Consider the following 22,408-nt stretch of genomic DNA (forward strand, 5'->3'; position numbering starts at 1 on the left):
ACTAACAGTATGTCATATTATCAGGTAATCTGTAACTTTTTTATATAAAATTTATATTTTATATTTTTAAATATAAGGGTACAGAAATTCTTGGTCTACTTATGACAAATTTAAGACCTGAAGCAGAGATTCCTCATAAATAGTATTTTCCTCAAAACCCCTGAAAGCTGTAGTTTACTTAAAGTAAAACTAATGGCTTTCTCCTTTGTTTTTCTCACAGATGTCAAGATGAGTGTCCAGTGGGCACTTACGGAGTACGGTGTGCTGAGACCTGCCAGTGCATGAATGGTGGGAAATGCTACCATATCAGTGGTGCTTGCCTCTGTGAACCAGGATATACTGGAGAGCACTGTGAAACAAGGCTTTGCCCTGAGGGAGTTTATGGTCTCAAATGTGACAGAAAGTGTCCCTGCCACGTGCATAATACCTGGAGGTAGGCTTTACACCCTATAGCCTGTTCTCTTTTTCTGTGTAGGGCATAGAAATCAGAATATAATGTGAAAAGAAATACTTACTGATACAGAAGGGCTTCCTGATATACTTTCATGCAGATGGAAGCAACTAAAGTTTTCTGGAAGTATTTAGCATTTTCTAGCCATAAGAAGAAAGAAAATAGTAACTCTAGAGAGCTTCTTATTGTTGGTACTCATATGTGTATTTATTCTTAATATTAACCTCTACATTCAGTTACTGATACATGATATAAATGTTATGACAAAGTGTGAACTATTGCTACATTTACCACATGAGTGAACCTTTATATTCCCCTGTGCATGAAGTCCATTCTATGGGATACTTAAATGTGAACCCAATTGAAATCAATGGATATAAAGACTTAAGATTGAGTCTGGAAAGGGAGGAGAATCCATTTTTCTCTCTCCTCTCTCCCTCACCCTCCCCTCTGTATTTATAGAAGAATTAGAGCAGGTGAGTATTCTAATCCAAATTTCTGAAGCCTTACCAATCGTAAATCTAGATTTCTTTTTTCTTTTTTAGTTTTAATTGTCACATAAACACTAGAAAGCTCTTAAAATCTTATCCCTATAAACCAACTAAAAGCAGTTTTTCACTTGTCTTGCCTTTTCCCATCTCTCCTTTCTCAGACATAGTCTTATTCTTTGTGTCTTTGTGGGCTCCTCTCTGAATATAATTGTTATGAAAATCTGCAGGCTTAACTATTTGGAGACAGTCTTTCAGCTGTGAAGGAGGAATGTCAGCTGAAGCAAGTCAGTGTATTTAGAGAACAATTCTTATTACAAAACTGTTCTTTTGATGAAATACTTTGGTTGGTGTGCATTTACTTACATGTACCTTTGTTAGTTAGTAGTTATGGTACTTTATACAACTTTTGTGAGTATATGATGAATTTAGCTGTTGAAAACTGTAGTCAGAGAAGTTTTGCAGAAATTATTATGCTGTTGTACTTTGTATACAGATTAAAAAAGAAAAAAAAAAGGCCTTTAGTCAGAGTTTAGAAGTGATGTTAAAGCACTCAAGCACTTACGTGGAAATGACCTGTTAAGGCTCTGTGAAAAATTGTTTTGTGGATTGCCTGAGTTGCTGAACATACCATTCATTGGCAAGCAGTGTGACAGCAAGCTGAATTTGCCTTCCATTCATGTGCTTGCATAGTCGTGTACTTGTGCTTCTGTTTATCCCATTTACTTGAGATGTCTTTTGAAAAAAACTACTGTGTTTTTGACATAAAATCAAGCCACTCTGGGCAATGCATTCAAGAATAAATGGAATCGTAATGTCGACCTGTTTAGCTCTCAAATTATGTTGGGAGACCCCATATTATTGCGTTATGAATAATGCTAGCTACTTTCCTGCAGATTTGTCTGTAGACTGTTGCAGAAGCTTTGTTGGACAGGAACGCATTACAATGTATAGTGTTTCTGATATTACAGGGATTATTTCTGGTTCATGTTCAACAACAGCTGTTTCTTCATTTATACTGTACAGGATAGCTTGTCGTCAGTTCAGATCACAAATGTTCACATGTAAACAGTAACATATGGTTGACTGGTCTTTTGAACATTTTCACCTCCACATGACAAATAAGAAGACTAATAGCATTGTAGGTGTGGTGCATATTTGCAAGGGCATAGTAACCAGTGAGGAAAATAAAAATTTTCATGACTTTCAAAGTGTATTAGTCATACTTAGGTTTCATCCCTTGAGTTCAGGAGGTGAATAATACCACCAAATAACAGAAATCAAAGGCTAAAAGGCTATTTGAGTAATCATTGGAAGGAACTGGGGTGAAAGGCACATCAAAGCCCACCCAGCCCCAACCCCATGCCATGGTAGGGCTGCCCCCCACCAGCTCAGGCTGCCCAGGGCCCATCCAGCCTGCCCTTGAGTGCCTCCAGAGATGGGGCACCACAGCTTCTCTGGGCAGTCGTGCCAGGGCCTCAGTGGCCTTTGAGTAAAGATTTTATTCCTAATATCTGAGCTTATTTCCCCTCTTTTACTTTAAAGGCTTTCCCTTTTTCTCGTGACTGTCTGCAACAATAAGAAGCTCTCTAGAGTTAGTACTCTTTTTCTTCTTATGGCTAGAAAATTTTTTGTTTTCCTCATTGGTTGTTATGCTCTTGCAAACATGCTCCCAACCCTACAGTGCTGTAGAGTTCCTTTCAATTTGTCATGTGGAGGTTATAAAGGTTAAAAATAACCATGAAAAAAACAGAAAACCACTGTTTATGTGTGAGTATTTGTGATTTGTAGGTAAGCTGCAATATATAAAAAGGTGTCTAGCCTTCTTCAAATGCTTAAAGATAAAAAAAAAAACAAAACCAAAACAAACACTGTGATGTATTATAGTTTAAAAATGTTGTGTACACATTTCTATTGCTATATTATGACTGAGGAAATTGCATCAAAACAACTCTGCCAATAACTCATTTATTTATTTATTTATTTATTTAATGAAGTCAATTTACACATAGGGTAGGTAAGCTAAAGGTATTTCGCTGTTGCTGTTGGTTAATGGAGCTTCTGAGTGTGAAAGGCATGTACATTGTTGTTGTAGCTATGAACAGTAGCAGCCAAAATAGCCATACACCCCACACAGGATTAGATATAGATGTATTCCAGGCGTTTTGTTCTGTTTGGACAGCATCAGATAACAACCTTCTTCACTCAGGTGATGGTTCTTCTCTGTTACATGTTTTCATAGGTATGAGATAGAATGAAAATGAGACACAGACTTCTGTTCCCTGATTGAGTGACACTATTGATATGCCCCTCTTTAGTAGATAGCTAAGAATAAATCCAGAGTGAGTCAGCTGGCTGAAAATTAAAGCATTCATCTAAATTGCTATAATATATATTATCACAGATATATTTCATGTCAGTGTAAGGTTGTAGTTCTTGAAAGTGTGAACAAAAGATTGCAAATAAGAGTGACTGTACTAGCAGCATTTCTCAGCATCTCTTTATTTCCCTATCTTAACATAAATCTTATTGGCAATTAAGCTAACTGCATGAGAACCCTTCAAAAAGCTTTAGAACAGCTCTAGCTTCCTACATCTAATTACAAATTATGGAATACTAATTTTGGTGTCAATCAATATATGTGCAAGTGTGCCTTGTAACACTCACTGGGGGGCACAGAATATCGATGCCTCTGCTTCATACCTAATGCTTGCTCATGCATGTAGTCTCCCTCTCTTCTGAAAGGAAAAGAACCAACAACAAATAAAGCTAGGATTTACTCATATGTCTTAAAATGACAGTACTATTAATTTTACATTTAAAATATTCTAATTCATATTCTAATGGCTATTCAGTTATGGATTAAACAACCCTTTCATATTCCCTGACCTGTGTTCCTCCATGGGTAAGAAACCTGGGGACTGGATCCAAAATGTCACTGGGAGCCTACAGGAAAGAGTTAAGAATAGGGTACAAATCTGATTCTCCCATCATGTGTTTTCTTAGTCTAGCATTTTGTTTTCCATGAGAATAGTTCTTTTCCAAGTTATTTCATTGGTAAGTATACTTATAACTGAATAAATAACCGGAAGTGTTGACTATGAATAACATGAATTTGAATCAATTTTGCATGCATCATTTAACTAAAACAACTTTTCCTCTTGGCTGTATGTAAGCTAGCTTAATACTTTTAAAAAGCGATTTTAATTCTTCATGACCCTCAAATTCTTGTAGTGTTACTGTGAATATAATTGTAAATACAGAACTGACTGTATAATAACATGCCTTTATAATTCATTCTTTCCTTGAACAGCACAACATTCTGTTTTGCAATAGGAAACTTAGGTTTTGAAAGAATGTATCTCGAGACTAAGAGCAATTAATACCCGTTTTCCTTGTTATGCAACTTTTTCAGAGCACACGATTATTACTTATGTTATAGTACTTAAAAGCGTGGTAGGTGTTTTTCTAAACTTTCCAGTGGTTAGGAAAATACTTTATTTCATAGACACCGCACACCCCCACGCAAACTGTCAGCAAATCTCGCAGAATCGGTCTCATGTCATGGGTAATTTAATGTGCCTGGACAAAGGCACATTTTTCCAGCACTCTTAAAGAAAGTTCAATCAGTGGCAAACAAACATCTTTAAACAGTCTTCCCATTGTAAATATACTGGATTTGGATTTTAAGACTTTCTTTTTGGTGAGAATTAAGCAAGTGCTTTGTCTGCCAGAGTCCTACAGAGTACCCCATTGTGTCCACTTTTCCAGCACATACATCTTAGCACAGCTGATGATGTCCATTTGTTATGAGGCAACAGCTGTCTGACTGGCTCTTCAATGGAACTGCTGTTCCAGGTAGGGACAGATGGTCTGCCACCAGGTATGGCCAACACAGGGGAGATATTCTCCAAAAGATTCCTGATCTGGTGGTATATCTGACTTCTGCCCAATGCAAATGATTTTGTAGCATTCCAGGAAAGATGCCTCTTGTTCTCTTTTAAACCAAAGGTTTGAAAAGAGCGTGGTTGGGACTCATTCAGTGTTTTGTTACTGTTTTAGGATTAGTTGTTGCATTGTTATTTTAGTGTAGCATCATTTCTCAGACAAATTGCTGCTGAATTTGGTCAGCCTTATGTAAAGGATCCTATTCCAGTTAAAACAAACATCGACTGATAAATTTTGGTGATTTTAAAGCTTTCACTACTTTAATATCTGTAACCATAGATATGTATTTAATAGTAAAAACTATGTTTTAGGAGAGAAGTTTGTCTTCAACAAGATGCAGAAAAATGATGTATCTTCTTTTCTCTTCATGTCCTCCAAAAATGTCTATGTGATATGTAATACTGATTTTTCTTATCTTAATTGGCATGCATTTATACAAGTAGAGACAGAGCCCTTTGCTCTGTGGTTTGGGTAGGAAACCCATCTCTATGTGTAGAATGCAAGATGTTTTATACAACCTATCTATAACAGCATTTTGTTCTCTGAAAAAAAAAATAATAAAAATACTGGTGTCACATTTAGCCCTGAATTATTTATCCTTTCATCCCTTCTTGGCAGCTGTCACCCTATGTCTGGAGAATGCTCCTGCAAGCCTGGCTGGTCTGGGCTCTACTGCAACGAGACATGTTCTCCGGGGTTCTATGGCAAGTCTTGTCAGCAGATTTGCAGCTGCCAAAATGGTGCTGACTGTGACAGCGTGACTGGAAAATGCACCTGTGCCTCTGGATTTAAGGTAAGTATGTTTCACTTTCTTTATTGAAGTACAGAAAGGTTAAAGATGCCAGAGTGCCCTATCTCTACCATAGTAAATGAGAGGTAAGAATATTTGGCTATCACAGGGTGCGTTTCAGAATAAGACCCTGGAAAGGCAGACCTTGTGATTAGCTCTAAGTACTGGAATGTAACCACTTTATGAAAGAGAAGTTTACTGCTTTATAAGACTTTGAAATACAAACGAGGAAGTGCTCCTGAGATGTAAATGAAGGAATTAACTATAGGCTTCAGTTGTTATCTTACTATATTGATTCCTTGTGCTCCATTCAGAGAAACTCTAGACAAAGACATTTGTTTTTACAGTTTAAGATACATTATTCAGTAGCTTTTACACATTTGCTGTTCTTTGTGCATTGGATGTTAATAATCTAACACAGAAAACATTTTACAGTACGACTGTTCTAGGAGTAATGTTTCAACTAAATTAATTCTTAAAAGAATATTTTACATATCCACAGTATTAAACTACTATCTGATTGTGTTTTGGTTTTGCAAAGGACTTGTTCGTTACTAAAAACACCATCTATTGATCTCACCATGTGCTTGTTCATTAGCTATGTGACATGAGCCCTCATTGCAACTAATAGAAAACTAATGTTTATTGTAGACCTAAAAATCATGAAAAACTCAGTGCAAAAGACTCCTTTTCTCTTACACTCAGAATGAATTAGTGACAACCTAAGATAGTCATGGGTTGTGTGTTTTCTGACTTGTGTGGCACCTGATTCAGTCATCGGAATCAGGCTTTCCATGTCCAGGTAGTTTGTTACAGATACAGTTATATTGTCTGAACTTTCTGTAAGAGATTTTAGACTCTGTTTTTGTGTAATTCAGGGTGCTGATTGTGGTACTCCTTGTCTTCCGGGTACATATGGAGTAAATTGTTCTTCGGTCTGCAACTGTAAAAATGAAGCCATCTGTTCACCAGTTGATGGTTCTTGTACCTGCAAAGCAGGTAAGTGTGTCTTCAGATTAATATTCTGTGCTTGATAAAATCAAGTTGAGTTTTTGAAGTTGAGAAGAAGCGATGCATTTAATAAACTGTAGACCAACTGTAAGGGCATATATGTTATTCTCTGTGCTTCTGCTGCAGTGGAAGGTGAAAAATGGGAGAGCATCTTCTCAGAGAAGAGGACACATACTTTGTATTCATCTGAAAGATCTGGATATTGTGGCTGGATGAATTACTGATATTTATTTACTCTGAGAGTTGCCACTTGTCTCTTTGTAGCAGGGCTAAGATTTGCTAGAATGACTCCCGGTATGCAGTTTATTTGTTCTTAGGCTTCCTAGCCAAAGCAGCCCTATTTTTGCTCTATTTGGATGAGCATCAGCTCTGTCTACCAAACTCTTTGTACCACAGAGACACAGTTATTTTTCTGCCTTTTTAACACTGATCTTGGTATTTCCCAGTAAGTTTTTCATTGGAATGTTATTTTTCTCAGCATTTCCCTTAGAAAACATTGCCTTACTCCTCTCCCAACCTCAGGACACCATTGGCAGTGCAGCCTACTTTTCCCTGCTTCCATGTGTAATTTTCTGCATCTCCCAGAGAGATTGTGAGAGGACTCACAGGGCTCTTCAGCCCCTCTGGCCAACACTTTCCTGCCAACAGTAATTTTGATGGACAGCATACCTGCAACAGAAGCTGTGCCTGTCCACCTCTACATCTCCCAGCAGCATGTAGCTTTGGCAGGAACAGAAATACGTCAGACACCCAGAGAAAAGTTCTGCAGAGATCTTTTAACATGTAAAGATATCTGGGTCTACATGAGTTCCTGTTCAACACAAAATATAAGACTAAGCTCCATTTAAAGATCCCTTCCTGAAATACACACTGAATGCTCCCAAGGAAATCCTGTGCCCAGCTTACATTTTCTCTCACTCTTAAAATGTTGGAGGGGACATCAAAGCCCACCCAGCCGCAACTCCATGCTGTGGGCAGGGCTGCCCCTCACCAGCTCAGCTGCCCAGGGCCCCATCCAGCTCGGCCTTGAGCACCTCCAGGGATGGGGCACCACAGCTTCTCTGGGCAGCTGTGCCAGGGCCTCACTTTTACACTTTTAGTGTAAAAGTGTTCCCTGTTGTCCTATTGCTATCATACTGTTTAAAAAAGTCACTCTCCTCCCTATTTTTAAGCCTCCTTTAAGTGCTGGAAGGACATTATGAGGTCTCCCCAGGGCGTTCCCCAGGCTGAACAAGACCAGCTCCCTCCACCGCTTTTGATAGGAGAGGTGCTCCAGATCTCTGATCATGTCTCTTTACATCCTTTCCCTATTAACTGAAGACATTTTCTGCAAGTTTCATAACTCAGGTGCCCATTGCTTTGGAGTCTGGTTTGAGACAAGTAAGACAATGATGAAAATCCCATAGATTTCAATGAAATGAGAATACATTCCAGTTTTCACATGTTGCATATAACTACAACTTCCTACTTTGCTCCTTCTATGAGAATTCTTCCTCTACTTTTTGAATTAGTAGTCATGTTTCTTTCCAGTCGTGATATTTAGAAACGAGGCAGCTCTGTAGCTCTGAGGAAAGCAGGTTAGTGTGGGTGGATCGGCATGCATTTGGAAAATGTAACCTGTCTGCCACTGAAGATTCCAAATCTGACATTATTTGCCTCTTCTAACTGTGCTTGTGCTATGGGAAGCTCTTTAAGGGGACAGAGAAGGAAACTTTAAAAAAGCCTTGAAAAACACTGGAGAGAAAGGGTCTCGGTTTTCTAGTATTACAGTGTAACATTTTTTTCCTGAAATGACCCCTAAACTCTGCAGTTAACAATCAAGGACACGAGGCAGCTCTATTTCAATACATTTGTTTTGCATAGTCTATTGATTGTACTCTCTGCTGAATTATTTTTCCCTTCACTTACTGTAAACAAGGTACAAAATTAGAAACTTGGCTTGTGTCATTGCTGATGATAACATATGACTGGCTCACTCGGTTTCTGTTATACCCAGTAGTTGATCACATTTTTGAAAATCTATTTACATTTCTGTTTATCCAGTGCACAATCTGAATCATTCCTATCAGACATAATCAGTGGTGAATGCTGCATTTCAGAGACACTTTCCATTATATTCTGTTCTGTGTTTGAAGAGAAGTGCAGAAATCATCTACAAGGTCTTCTGTGTATCCATGGAGAAATCCAACTTGTGCACTACTTTACTGTTGTGCTTTCTCTACTTTATATGTTTTCTTTTTTCTTTTTCTTGGGGGGTGGGGGCGGTGAAATGGGGGGTGCAGTTGGGAGGAGAACCCAAGATTTCTGTTAAAACCGCATTGCAGAACTGTCTATATTTAGTTTTGGTGCAAGAACTGTGAAAGCAGCAGCTTAAGTGAAAAGATTATGATTTATTTTTTTTACAGGCTATCCCTTAGAACATTCAATATAGTTGGTGCTTCTCAGCAAAATTTCAAGGTGTCCGTGTTTTCCTTTCAAATCTCTCATCAATAGCTCCTGTATGTTGGCACTGTCTGCAAAGTATATGTTGTGCACAGATGTTACAAGGTGCCCTTCTGCATCTTTGTTCAAATCCTGACAAACTCTCAGCTGAAATAGTAATACTGTCCTATAGCAATTTTGTGCATTCCAAATGGGAGGTGGACGGAAATGCATGCTCTGTGAGGAGTTGGGGAAAAACCTGACTAATTTCTCCCTTTAATTCTTGTTTATGGTAGGTTGGCATGGTGTAGACTGTTCAATCAATTGTCCCAGCGGTACCTGGGGACTTGGCTGTAACTTAACTTGCCAGTGTCTTAATGGAGGGGCTTGCAATGCTCTGGATGGAACCTGTACCTGCGCCCCGGGCTGGAGAGGAGAAAAGTGTGAACTCCCTTGCCAGGTAGTTCAATCATTTTGCTCAATATGGCATTGTGTTAATGTCAGGCAGGGGCACACTACTGTAATTCTTCTCACTTCATGGAAATAAATCCCTAAGAAGCACTGCACCTAACAGTCATCCCATGTTTACCCAGATTAGGGACATACATCATAAAATCTTCTGGAAGAACTCTGCTGCACATCACACTGAAGCACAGAGTAGAATGACTAGGCTGATAAAGGTTGGAAAAGACTTCTGAGATCATCAAGTCCAGCAGTGATGACTGTCCAAGAAATGCCTACACAACACAGAGATGCACAGATGAACATTTTTTCTGCTTTCACACCTGAAACTTTAACCTGAGGCTTTTCCCATGCTCTTTTAGGACTTATTGAAAAACACAGTACCAACTTTTTCCTGTTTTTCAGCATGAAGTGCCATCAAAACTGCTTCTATCAGACTATTTCAAGGCCAAACAATGACAGAAAAGTGCTGCAAAGATATATTCCACATTTAGCAACATAATTTTAATTACATTAGTCATATCTGTGGTAAGGTGTGAATGAAGAACTTCCTTTCTCAGTCAGGCATTCTTACCATGCAATCTCATGACAGACCTTTGCCTTTCTATCAGGACTGTGGCTTCTATTATACCTGAGACAGAAATCACTCTGTAGACAGACACGTGTATACAGAGTAATAGTGTAGTAGAGTACTACAGTGCACATAGTTCTGTTCTACACCATAAGAAGCCATAAAAATCCTTAATACCAAAACACAGATGGATGGAAAATGCAAAAAATTTGTTTTTCTGTTCAACTATTCCAAATGCATTTCATAAGCAAAACAAAAATAATATTTTGGTGAAAAAAAATGTATTTTTGCAGAAGCCTTTTTTTTTTTTTTTCCTTATGACAGATTTCAGTTTTTTTTGGAAATTTTAAGCAATATTTAAAAACAAAACAAAACAAAACAACTCTGTGCTCTCTTGATCCTGTCTTTGTCCTCCTTTCATTTCTACAGTGCCATTTCCCTAGTAGGCTGGTGGCATAATGTAAAAGTAAAGGAATCACCTGAATTCAATATGAACCATCTAAATTCCCTGTGCACATCATTTTCAAGCTTCTGTCAGTTTGGATTACCTCTGTTTAGCAGTAACACGATGAAAGTAGCTGAATTACAGCATGTAACTGGAAGCAACACCTTTGTTTTGAATGAACTGCTCTAGAGCATTCTGAAATATTTTTGGGGGGATTGTTTTTGTTTTGTTTTGTTTTGTTTTAGATGTAGTTTAGATTAGCGTATACTCATTCTGATATAGTAAATAAAATGACACACAGATTCTAAAATATCCTGGAAAGCTGATTAGAGTGCTTCCTGTGTGTGTTTATGCAACATTTCCAACAAATGCATTTCAGTAAGAAGACTAATTTTTGTTTTTCTGAAGAAGCTTTGCTTATCACTTAGTGTCTAATTCTGAAAGATGTTAGTAAGTATCTCCTAAGTTCCATTAGCACTTCTAAAAGTGACTCATTAAAAAAGACCAGTGTTGTTTCATGCCATTTGTTCCATTGTTTCAAATATAGCAAGCAAAGTGCTCAAAAGCAATTCTCAAATTTACAATTCCCAACCAACTTACAGTCACCTACTTTCTCAACTCTCCACCCACCTTCTTTTACTTTTGTGTCAAATACTGTCCAGAATCATTTCCATATGCAAATACTTGTCAGTGAATTTTATTTTATTTTATTTTTTTCATTAAATTTAGAAAATCAATACCACAGTTCAGACTGTTAATCAAAACTGACTGAAGTTTGGACAAAACACATAGCAGACTAAAATTACCCTTTTTCAGCAATATATTATAGAATTTCCTTTATATCCAAATCTGATTACATGCAAAGGAAGTGCCTTCCTTAATCTTTTCTTTTTCTCCCAATAAAAATGGATTCTTAAGAAAAGCAAAACACTCCTTATTCTCAAGTAATGCACGATTTTTTCTACTTCAGACTTGAAAGACTGGGAATTAAGTATCCATATTCTGTGGAACTCTACAGAAAAAACAAACAAACAAACAAACCAGATGAATTCTGATATGTTTTATTCCAGTTTTTAATGTAACTTTGACTAATTTTTAACCTTGAGTGTAAATGACTGTCTTTTAAACCTGACATATCTTAATTTCCTTTGGTGTGAGTAGCCCCAGAAGTATTACTCAAAAATATCATTTCTTTTTCCTTGTTTTTGATGCTGTATCTACATTTTCTATTTGCTGATGTATTTTAGCCTTCTTTTGAGGAAGCCATTGTAAAAACATTATTTTTTGTTTCTAAGATTGACCTTATATGAAATTACTGTCTAAAAATATGTGCCACCTTCTACTCTAGAAACAGGAAGTCAAATTCATATATTCTGACACAGTTCCACGAAAATCAGCTGTGTCTTTTTGGCACAGTTGAACACACTGAGAAAGTTATTTAACTTGTAATGTTAACCTTTTGATAACCTTATTTGTTGGTTCAAAAATGTTCAGCAGCCAAAACAGTAATGTGTAATAGCCAGAAGGCTTCCTTTCCAATATATTCTGTGCTGTTATGCAGAGGAAAACATTATCAGTTGAAACAAGGAAAGTGAATTAATTTCCCATCTCCAGGATTCCTGGGTCCTAGACAAGGGTCTCAGCTATAAGAGAAATTAAAGGGACGGTACAAGAAACTTCCATTGCCACCACTGATAGCGTATGCTTCTGAATATTTATCCAGACAATTTAATTCTTTATCTTCCCCACTCAAATAAAAGAATGGAAATGTAGAACATCAACATTTTCCAATAGCCAAAAGCATTTTATACTAAGTAAGCTGATTACAGGCTTAGAAGAGATCTGAGGTTTCCTTTTTTTTGAGGCAGGACTGACCAGAACTTGTTCTTGTCTAACTCTCAGTTCTCATCATCTCTGTTTTGTTTTGTTTTCCTGGCCGCAGGATGGCACATATGGCATGGATTGTGCTGAACGCTGTGACTGCAGCCATGCAGATGGTTGTCATCCTACCACGGGTTACTGCCGCTGTCTACCAGGATGGTCAGGTACAAAAGGGACCATTGCAAAATACACTGAGTGTTTCCTGTATGATGGGAGTTGGTCATTTTTCTTTTTATTTTTGTGGGTAGAAGAGCAGTATGTGGGCTTGGAAGGAGAAGGGGCCGGTTCTGTGGCTGCTGTGTCCCTTCCTGTGATTCACAGGCACGGAAACTTTGTTGGCTGTGGTTTTTAAGAAAACTGGGAATAGAAGATGGAATCTTACAACCTGTGTAGCTCCACACTATGACTCCTCACAGAACTGGTGAACAGCTGTTGATCTTGTGCTACCAGTTTTGATATAAGTTGTGCAGAAGCTGTATTGCCAGTGGAGTTTCTCATACTTCTGGGGAAAAAACAAAACAAAACAGATTCTCTGTATATGTTTTGTCCTGAGTTAAAAGAGTAGCACTTCTTTTTTGTTTGTTTTTGGTTTTTTTCCCTTCATCTTTGTTGTTGTGGTGTTTGGGAAAATATATAATTATTCATCAGAATTGTGTTTCATGTATTGTCAACCGTTGTTTCTGTTGTTTATGGAAAGCAGGGTTTTTGAAAACAGGATGAAACTATGGGGAAGGTTGAACCATCATGAAATTAATGTTTCCTTTAGGAGATTTAATTCTCACGCAGATCTTTATTCTGTAAATGTTGGAAAAGCTCATTCATCTTCAATTACGATTAGCTGGCATGAGTTTGTCTTGTAGAATGTTCTGCACTTTGTGTCTCGCTGTGAGATACTCACTGCTGCTGCAGTGCAAGGATCTAATTTCAAGTATGGACTCATTCCACTTAATAATGAAAAGCCAGCAAGAAAAACATACCTTTTAACTTCTGCTGTTGTGATTTCAGGTGTAGTATAGTATTGTTTAATATCACCTCACCCATTCATAAGTTAATATTTTTCCTACTTGACCATTATACTGTTGTTTTCTTTTTTTCTCTGGTGCTTCTAGGCATACTAGGTGGAGGTGAGTGGGTAATCTGCAACAAGTAATAGATTCGAAATGGTTAGCAAATTATTCTGCTCATAAAAGTTTGCGTAGAGCTTATGACCTCTCATATATACGATCTCTGTTGATTTTTCTTCCAAATTTTATGTGTTTTTATTTCTTTCAACTCTGTAGGTGGATCACAGGCATTTTGTGCAAAAGTCTCTGTCTGCAGTTCAGGTTGATTAGCTGCAGTTGAATACGGCTTACCCACTTATTTGTGTGATTTGTCTGAAGGCTTCTGCCAAGTTCTTTGAAGAGGCTTTTTCCTTATTGTACTGTCCTGCAACTGGTTTCAGTGTGAAAGACAGAGGTTTCCAGAGCCAGCACTTACCTTTGTGCTGGGCTTTCACTGAATTTGTTCTCCCACAAGCTGCAGTGTAACTTGCTGTCAGCCACTCAGATACCTCTGGGAAATGACTACCACAAGAATGCAAAAACAACACAAGTGATTTGAGGGGGCTGTTAAAACAAAAACCACAAATTAAGCAAACAAAACAAACAAGCAAGGGTACAAACCAAAAAAAACAAAACAAAAAAGACAACCCAACCCCATACAAACAAACAAACATTATTCCACTTTTTTCTAGAGATGCTGCTTTGTGTTATGGGTTATATTAATGGCCTCTGATGTTCTTATTTGCAGATTAACCTTTGAATTGCATTTATGTCTTTGAATATTCTTTCTTAAAACTTTTTTGAACTGTTCAAAATATGGTATATTAAGTTAATAAATCTATGAAAGCATACAGACACTGAAAGATATACGAACAGTTGCAGATCATGAATGACTTTGGTGTGGACTGATAGAGATGTTCACAATCTCTGGGTGTACCATCCAAATTCAGTGTTAGGAGGTTTTTAAAACTGGGGCAAATCATCATAGACCAAAAGTACGTAAATGAATAAAGCCAAATTAAAACTAGTAGTCCTGAAAGGCCGTAGCAAAAATCATAACTTTTTCTAACAAATTTAAAAAAATAATAAATAGCAACCAGTGGGATATAACCAACATAGGAAGTGACAAGAACTTCAAGCACGGTACAAATCTTAGCAGTGCTGGAATTCAAATACTGAAAAGGACAAAATATTTTTGCCTTCAGAAAAAACTTGCTTCTTCTGCACAGTTAGACTGTATGTGTGATTGTAGAGATAACTGGGTATCCATCCCTGGATGATGTCATCTCAGTAGTGTGTGTAAGACTAGTTTCAACAAGTTGGTGATGTCTAGACATACAACATGACATAAATGGGATAGCTTGCTTCATACTCAGTGTCTGGAAAAATCCTCCTCCCACACTTCACATGTTAGAGCTGTACCCAGGAGGAATCTGTTCTTTGTGTAGACATTTATATTTAGCATAATTTAAAAAAGGAGAGAATATTTTAGAAACAGGTTCTCAAATAGCTGTAATGTAGTGTTACATTGCGGGGAGTAGCATTAGACCTCAGGATTAAGAAGGGTTGTTGTGTACGTATATGTGTGCGTAATAGGTGGAGAAACAGGTGGAGAATTTGTAAAAAAAACAAAACCAAAAACAAACAAAACCAACAACAACAACAAAAGCAACCCAAAACTCTAACAGGAAACCAATTTGGGATCAGTCTGATGCTAAAACAAATGATGGTTATTGCTGTTGAACAAACATCGAGGGGAGTGTTAAAAAAGCACATTTAAACAAACTTATGAATATGAAATCAGTGTTGTTTTTTTTTTTTTAAATTATCTTTTTTTAATAAGAATAAATGAATCCAAGTCAAATTTCTCAGAATGTTCTGATGCTTCCAGATTTATGTAAAGCTTCAGAGAAGATACTTTAATCGCAGTCTTTTTCCCATCCCTCCAAGTAGAGCATTTTTCTACAGTTTCCCCAGGGAAAGAGAGAAGAGTTTATATAACTCTGCAGAAACAAATCAGGACTGGAAGATTTTTCCCTTGCTGGGTGACACAGTTGTGCCATAGCACTGGGGCAGAGGAAGCGCACTGCCCTGGGATGCATGCACCTCAGATAGCCAGGGTAGTCTTGCTCACATGCATCCTGTGCTTTGGTCCCAAGACAGAACTGTAGCTGAGCAATCTGTCAGCAGTAAGATGCTAGATAGCTCAGTTTCTTAAATAAGCTTTATTTTTGAACACGCCTGTTGTATAATCTGGAAATGGTAGCTATGAGTGAATCAGTAAGTTCTGTTTTTGACTACTGCAGTGTCAGGAGTTGTGGCAAAACTCTAGAAATAATTGAAATTGTTTAAATAACCTTTATGTTTTTAATCTAGTTTCTTTTATCTGTGCTGATAAATTCTGAATTCTAAACAAAAGTCCCTTTCTACATAGGACTCCTGTTAGAGATTGCACTGCCTAAGTGCTTGGTCTATAGCAGATTAATTCTGTTGAGAGAAGCAAGAGTTAAGGGTGATGTTTTTTTCCAGGCACTCTTGCCATTCCCTCACATTCCAGGAGCCACATGACATGATGGTACAAATGAGAAACATCCGCCCACACTGAAGATGATGTCTGCCCCAAACACTCTCATCCCTTGACATTTTCACTGTGACTTATAAATAACCTTCCTTCATCTGGAGAGAGTGCAATAGCTAGTCAGTGGAAAAGAGTAAGAAGGATTAAAATAAAAAGCCAAAAGGTAAAGACAGAAAACATACCTCCTCAGCAGGTAATGATCATTAAGCCTCCTAATAATTTATACCAAAACCCAAAGTTAACTTCTGTGAAAGAGACACTTCTACCACCTCCCTGAATAACCGCACAATCCAGCAAGCACCATGGTGCCTGCTAACTTCATTCCTTAAAGTTAACCTGTCTTACAAGCCACTGCCAAGAACACAGATGTTCCCAATTGCCTAAAATAATCCGTATTCTTGCAAACTGATTTTTTTTTCATTAGAGATTTATAAAAGAGGCTAAGGTTTTCTTCCAGACAGTCTGCTTACAGCAGTACAGTGTGGGTGTCAGTGGTAAAGCATTGCTGTTGTGCTCTCTTGGATGTAGTTCTCGTGGAGATCTCTGTTTATGAAGAAATGTCGTGTCATACCACACTTGTTGTTTTAAAAATCAGTTTAAAGACTGTGTTGTGCCAGGGATTGTGCAATACCAGTAGTCTGCTATCTGAACCAAAACAATAGCATGGGTTTATGGAAAAGACAGATGCAGAAATATCAGCCTACATTCTACCAGCACGCCTGGTGTTTATTCACATGCTGTGTCAGATAGGATATTGGTGACTTTGCTGTGCTGGACACCTGCTGACGCTAGTCAGATTGTCTATCACCAGATGTGTTGTTGCTGTGAGGAAGTGCTGTGTCTTTTCCATGTGCTCGCGGTGTTGCTATTAAGAGGCGCATTTGTTGCTGGATTAGAGCAGACAGGGTTGTCATTTGACACCCTCTCCACCAATGCAAATAGCTAGGTCCCCAGGGAAGCACCAGCTAGACCTCTCCCGTGCTCCTTAGCTTTAAGTGTGTACAGAGTTTTCTTTTTTCTACTACACAGAAGAAAAAGACATAAAAGAGTACTGTCATAGCCCTTTCTCACATTCAGACTGAGAAATGAGATGCTACCGAGAGTATGCGTAGTGCCGGCGCCCTGGTGCACCCCAGCCAGGAGCCTCTTCCAAGACGGTTTTTCCTCCATGCCGGCCAACTTCTCTCTGTTTCTGAAGCGCAAGTGTCTGTTGTTGCAAATATTCTGTGCAGCACATACTGAAGCTGTATGTGTGCATGGTGTCATGACAAACAGTGTACTTTACTCTCCAAACCTCAGTTAAGGGACACCCTAATTGTGCCATTGTGCCTGCATCTCTTTTGCATCTGCATTGCGGTGAGTCGTTGTGTGAAGTAAATATCACTTTTTTAAAAGAAAAACTTTAGATCAGTACATTAAGTACATTCATTTTCTACCTGCCGAGAAGGTCAGAAAGGGAGAAATGATGTTTTCTGTTACTTTCCTGTGGCTACCAGAAATGTTGTGGATGACAAGTGAAGCATCACTGGGTTGGGTGACAGTGTGCAGCAACAATATGGCTTTGAGAAAGATACCAGGGTTATCTCAGAAGTGGTTCTTCCACTAAAAGTTACAGTTACTGATATTTGCTTTCAGTTTGATACAGAACTGCTGTACAGAAGCTTTTGTACCTGGCTTCCTACCAGAACTCCCAGGCACAAACTTCTGTGAAGAAGCAGCAGTGACTCCTAGAGAAAAGTCTGTAATCCTTTCCGTAGCTGCTTAAGGAGGCACTTCCTTCAGCTATTGATCAAGGTCTTCCCTTCTGTTAGGTACAATGAGGGTACCTCTAAGCAGTGTCTCTGAAATTTTCCATCATTTTCCTGTGTTGTTGCTTCCTTGTTTGGGCTGCACATCCATTTGACAGAGAAGCAGGGCAGCAATTCTGACCCAGTTTTCTCACATCATAAGTCTCCGATTGATTAAACAGCAGTAATTTAAACGGTTTTTCTCAAATAATTAAATATGAAAGGTGATATCTTGCACCACAATGGAAGTTAATCATTAGCCTTGATAGAATCAAGATTTCCTCACGTTTTGAAAGCTCAATGCTGTTTATACTGTATATTAAGCTTAGTTCTGAGCAATGGAAAGTAAAGCACCGTCCAAATAAGGTTTAATTCTGAGCCTATCCTTGAAAATTCCACGTGTTGTAAAGATAAATTGTATAGCAAATACATGAAAAACAAAACAAAACAAAACAAAACAAAAAACGTTTGCTTATTAATATTTGGAAAACTTTTATCAGACTAATTGAAACAAAATAAGCTGAGAAAAAGTAGTTAGTCCAATAATTACCTTGGAAGATCATAAGAAATTGTTGGACTTTTTCCCTTTAAGTGCTAAAACAAATAAACTCTATGTTGAAATGATCTGGATGGATCATCAGGTCTCAGAATATTAAAAGTACAGTATGGAGGGTATGTAAACACGCTGCTAGCATGGGCAGAAACATTCCTATCCTTAAATAATTGTTTTCTTTATTCATGCAATTACAAATGCTGGGGGAGTGCTGATTTAAATGTGGGGCCCCCAACATAAAGCACTGGATATAAAATGCATGAGCATTTCTTCAGAGCAGCTTAGCTGAAGTTTATCATGACCATTCAGCTATTGCCTAGCAACTTGTGAAGGCCATCAAAGAGTTCTTTGTCTGTTGTTCTGGCAAAAACATTTCCTCACAGATATCCTTATCAGTATTAAGATCAGCACAAAAACTGATCAAAACCAATTTTGTTGCATACAAAGGTAATACTCACTTAAGTTTGCGGCAGTTGTAAGCCTGCTGATACCAGTGTTGTGAAAACTGAGGGTAGTCATGTTTCCAGCTTCTAGCAAAAGTGTTGTTTTCTTCTCCTTCATTTCTAGCTTTTCTATAAAAGCATAGCACAGAAAGCATCAGATGTTGTGAAATTCTTATTTTCCTTTTCAACTTCCGATATTTCTTTCCTATCCTTTCTCAGAAATATTTGTATTTAATTTTGTAAAAATCTGAAACTCAGTTTCTCATTTATCTTATCTTTCTCATCTAATTATGAGCTATTGAGCAAGACTTAAAAGTACTTTTACTTACAGAGAGGTAGTCAGTGAATCAATTTCTGTTTCTTCTGCTGCAGTCGTTCTTAACACTCTTGGACACAAAAGTGCAATTGATTTTGTTTCTGATCAGCAGCAAATGTAATAAAATTGCTTTTATAGTGAAACAGATGTCATAATCAGCATTCTTTCAGTATGCTAAATTGTCATAACTGTTATTCAGTGATGTGCTTTTGCTGAGTAGGGGGGATATCATTCTGACCACCTTCTTGTATGTGCTGAAAAGAGGGAACAACGAGTAAATTTTAGTTTCCCAAATGGATCGTTTTCCCTGATGTGCACTGGAGGAACTTGTTTCTTTTTTATTTTTAATCATGCTGCTTTGCTCTTGGACATCTGGTGGATCTGTGTTGTATGTATTCCTCCTCTTTTCTGTCCCAGTATGTCCAGTATCACCCTTTGACACCATGCTGTCATAAAGCATCCTCTGTGCACCGATCAAGACGATATAATTGAGCCTGGTGTTATTGTATGTCACTGGTCTACATAACCGCACATAATGCACTGTGGTAACTCTTGGCAACCACTGACTTGTTAACAGTGAGCATTGTATACTGAACACCACTGAAACCCACTAAGACTCTGTGAAAAATGTCTTTTCTCTATTGGGGTTTGCTGAGCAGAGCTCTGTATGATATGACAGATAACACTCAAGTGAACAGAATGTCAGGCTCAGCGCTGAAAGCCCCTGCATGTGTCTGCTTGTGCTTTCACAGACACAAACCCAACTTTTCAGATTTCGGAGCCTCAAGCAGAGAAGACCTAAGCGCCTGAAATAAGTGGTCTTGTTTCTAAAAAATGCAGTGATCTCATCCTGCCTGTGTGCATCAGCATCCCTCAGAATCAAACCCCTCTTTTATGTCTGTTCACGCACAAGTAGAGACTTTATGAAAAAGTTGACCCAGATGCTGAGAAGCCAGCTTATGCTCTCTGCCTCTCAAATGTAGTAGATAAAACCAGCAGAATGGCATTGCTTGTGCAAGCAAAAGTAAAAAAGTTAGTCGTGGTGGAAGAAGGCTTTTATTTCGGGGGGTTCCTTTCATTTGTCAGGTTGGTACTCACCAAGTGATCACTGGGCTCTCAGGTGCTGGTGTGCTGTCTCATGGTGGTTAGTACCTGGCTTCTAAAAATCAAGTGTTTTCTGTCCTGATAGTGGTAGTTGGTGCAATCTGTTGAACCACAGATTTGATTATCCAGACTGTTGATCGTCTTGCAAAGAAACAAACAATTTAAGCGTCTGCAGTTTCACCTTTCCTTTAATTAGAGAGTTGGTCTTTGGATGTAGGCAGTGTTACACAGTCCATGCCATGGGGGTTGGGGAATTACCTCTGTGTCTGATCTGTGCATAAACAAACACTGTAACTATTTTTCAGTGTTGCTGCGAACACTGCATTTTGCTCTTCAGATTTTTTCTTGTCACATGTGAAACTGGTTTTGCTTTATTAGAACTCTGGCAGCCCACGAACCTGTGACATATTTTTCTGGAAATACTTACAAAGCAAGACATACTTGTGGTTGGATGCCGTCCACTTTTCCCTTAGTGAAGGGTTTGTTCAGTAGAGGCGCTACAATAATACTTAATTGTTAATGCAAAGTACTGTAGACACAATACGGTCTGAGTCCCGCAGCGGTGGTGCCTGCTGGCATGTAGCGTGCTTTCTGAAGGCAGATAGCATTGAAAGGAACTAGGAAAGTTATATTTAATGTTTCTGTGCTGCAACAGAAAAAAAAAAGCAACACCAAACATGTGATGAAGCGTGATTATAATGAGCAGTTTGCGTTACAGCTTATGTATGGGGGTTCACCACTTCTAATCAATTTTATGCCAGAAATGGTTAGACAAAACAACTGACTGACCAGCATCCTTAACAGAGCTGCAGCTAAGCATTTTGGAATGCTCATGTGTTGTGTTTTGAAACTCTTTTCCATTTGGTATGAGGCTTAGCGGTAATCAGCTCACTACTAATTAGAAATCATTCTGTGTTCTGCGCTGCATTATTACACCAAATTATCTCAGACCTTAAGAATTTTTACATTCAGGGGGAAAAGCTGCTGCAGTGCCTTTTGTCATGTATTTCCCTAACATTAAATTTGAAAATAAGATTTTGCTGTTTTAAAGCAGCCATTGTGGAGGAAGCAAAAGCCTTTATTTTGTTGCATTTAAATTTCTTTCTACTTTCATTTCTCTTTATTGATACAATTGGTGAAAGTGAGAGAAAAAAAAAGAATTTTTATCCTGGAAAATGATGGAGCTCTTTATAATACCAAGGGATTTGCATTTGTCTTTGTAGTAGATCTTAAAGTGCTAGTGGGAAGGAAGCCTGAAGGTAGCATCCCATGGAGCTCTTATGTTCCATGTGAATTGGCTACGGAAGTACTTGTTACAGAGCTCGGGATCAGCTTCTAAGTACATCTAGAATGCACTACTACTAGAATATAAAAGAAACTCACTACTCAGGGGCCTGGGGAATGCAGGCACAGAGATGCAAGTTTCCCTTGTTTTTGTTCTATTCTCCTGATGTTAGTGATATTTTCATAAACGGTTTTTGCTATTGGTATTTTGAAAAATGGGTCCTCTGAGAATCAAAAGTTTTAAATAACTGTGCAGAAAAGCTCCTTATATTTACGTGCTGACAATCTTGCTTATGGTTGCAGGTATACACTGTGACAGCGTGTGTGCTGAGGGACAGTGGGGACCAAATTGCTCACTGTCTTGTTACTGCAAAAATGGGGCGTCATGCTCTCCAGATGATGGAATCTGTGAGTGTGCACCAGGATACCGAGGCACCACCTGTCAAAGAAGTAAGGACAAAGTAAAACTTTCTATAACTAAAACTGCATTGCAACTTCTGTTTCTTTCTCTCTCACGTGGAATGAGTAAGATATAATACCTCGTTAGCTTTGTTAGTTGCACTAGGAAATACAGTGCAACAGTCCTCAGTGGGATCTTTCAGTTGTAAAAGTGTATGAATAAACAGAAGGGTTATCTGAAATAAACAAATCTTTCCATCTAGTAGTGCTCTTCGTTTTGTGGTATAACTGACATACCAGAAGACTGTGCTGCCATTTAACAAAATCTGGTCAGGCTGGACAGTTAGGCAGACAGGAGCCTGAGGAAGTTCATCAAGAGCAAGTGTAGGATCCTGCACATGTGGATGAATAACCTTACACATCTGTGTTGACT

General features: G+C 38.2%; 1 protein-coding gene across 3 annotated transcripts in view; it reads left to right on the plus strand.

The window, feature by feature from the left end:
* Positions 1-22,408, plus strand: part of MEGF10 (multiple EGF like domains 10) — a 95,405-nt gene that overhangs the window by 54,522 nt on the left and 18,475 nt on the right. For all 3 annotated transcript variants that reach the window (XM_072359551.1, XM_072359549.1, XM_072359550.1), the window contains exons 9-14: positions 221-433; positions 5,506-5,680; positions 6,556-6,676; positions 9,406-9,569; positions 12,530-12,632; positions 21,880-22,026. In XM_072359551.1, the coding sequence (XP_072215652.1) occupies positions 221-433; positions 5,506-5,680; positions 6,556-6,676; positions 9,406-9,569; positions 12,530-12,632; positions 21,880-22,026 (923 nt within the window). The remainder of the gene's footprint in view (positions 1-220; positions 434-5,505; positions 5,681-6,555; positions 6,677-9,405; positions 9,570-12,529; positions 12,633-21,879; positions 22,027-22,408) is intronic.

The sequence above is a fragment of the Excalfactoria chinensis genome, chromosome Z (assembly GCF_039878825.1).
Source record: "Excalfactoria chinensis isolate bCotChi1 chromosome Z, bCotChi1.hap2, whole genome shotgun sequence".
Lineage (NCBI taxonomy): Eukaryota > Metazoa > Chordata > Aves > Galliformes > Phasianidae > Excalfactoria > Excalfactoria chinensis.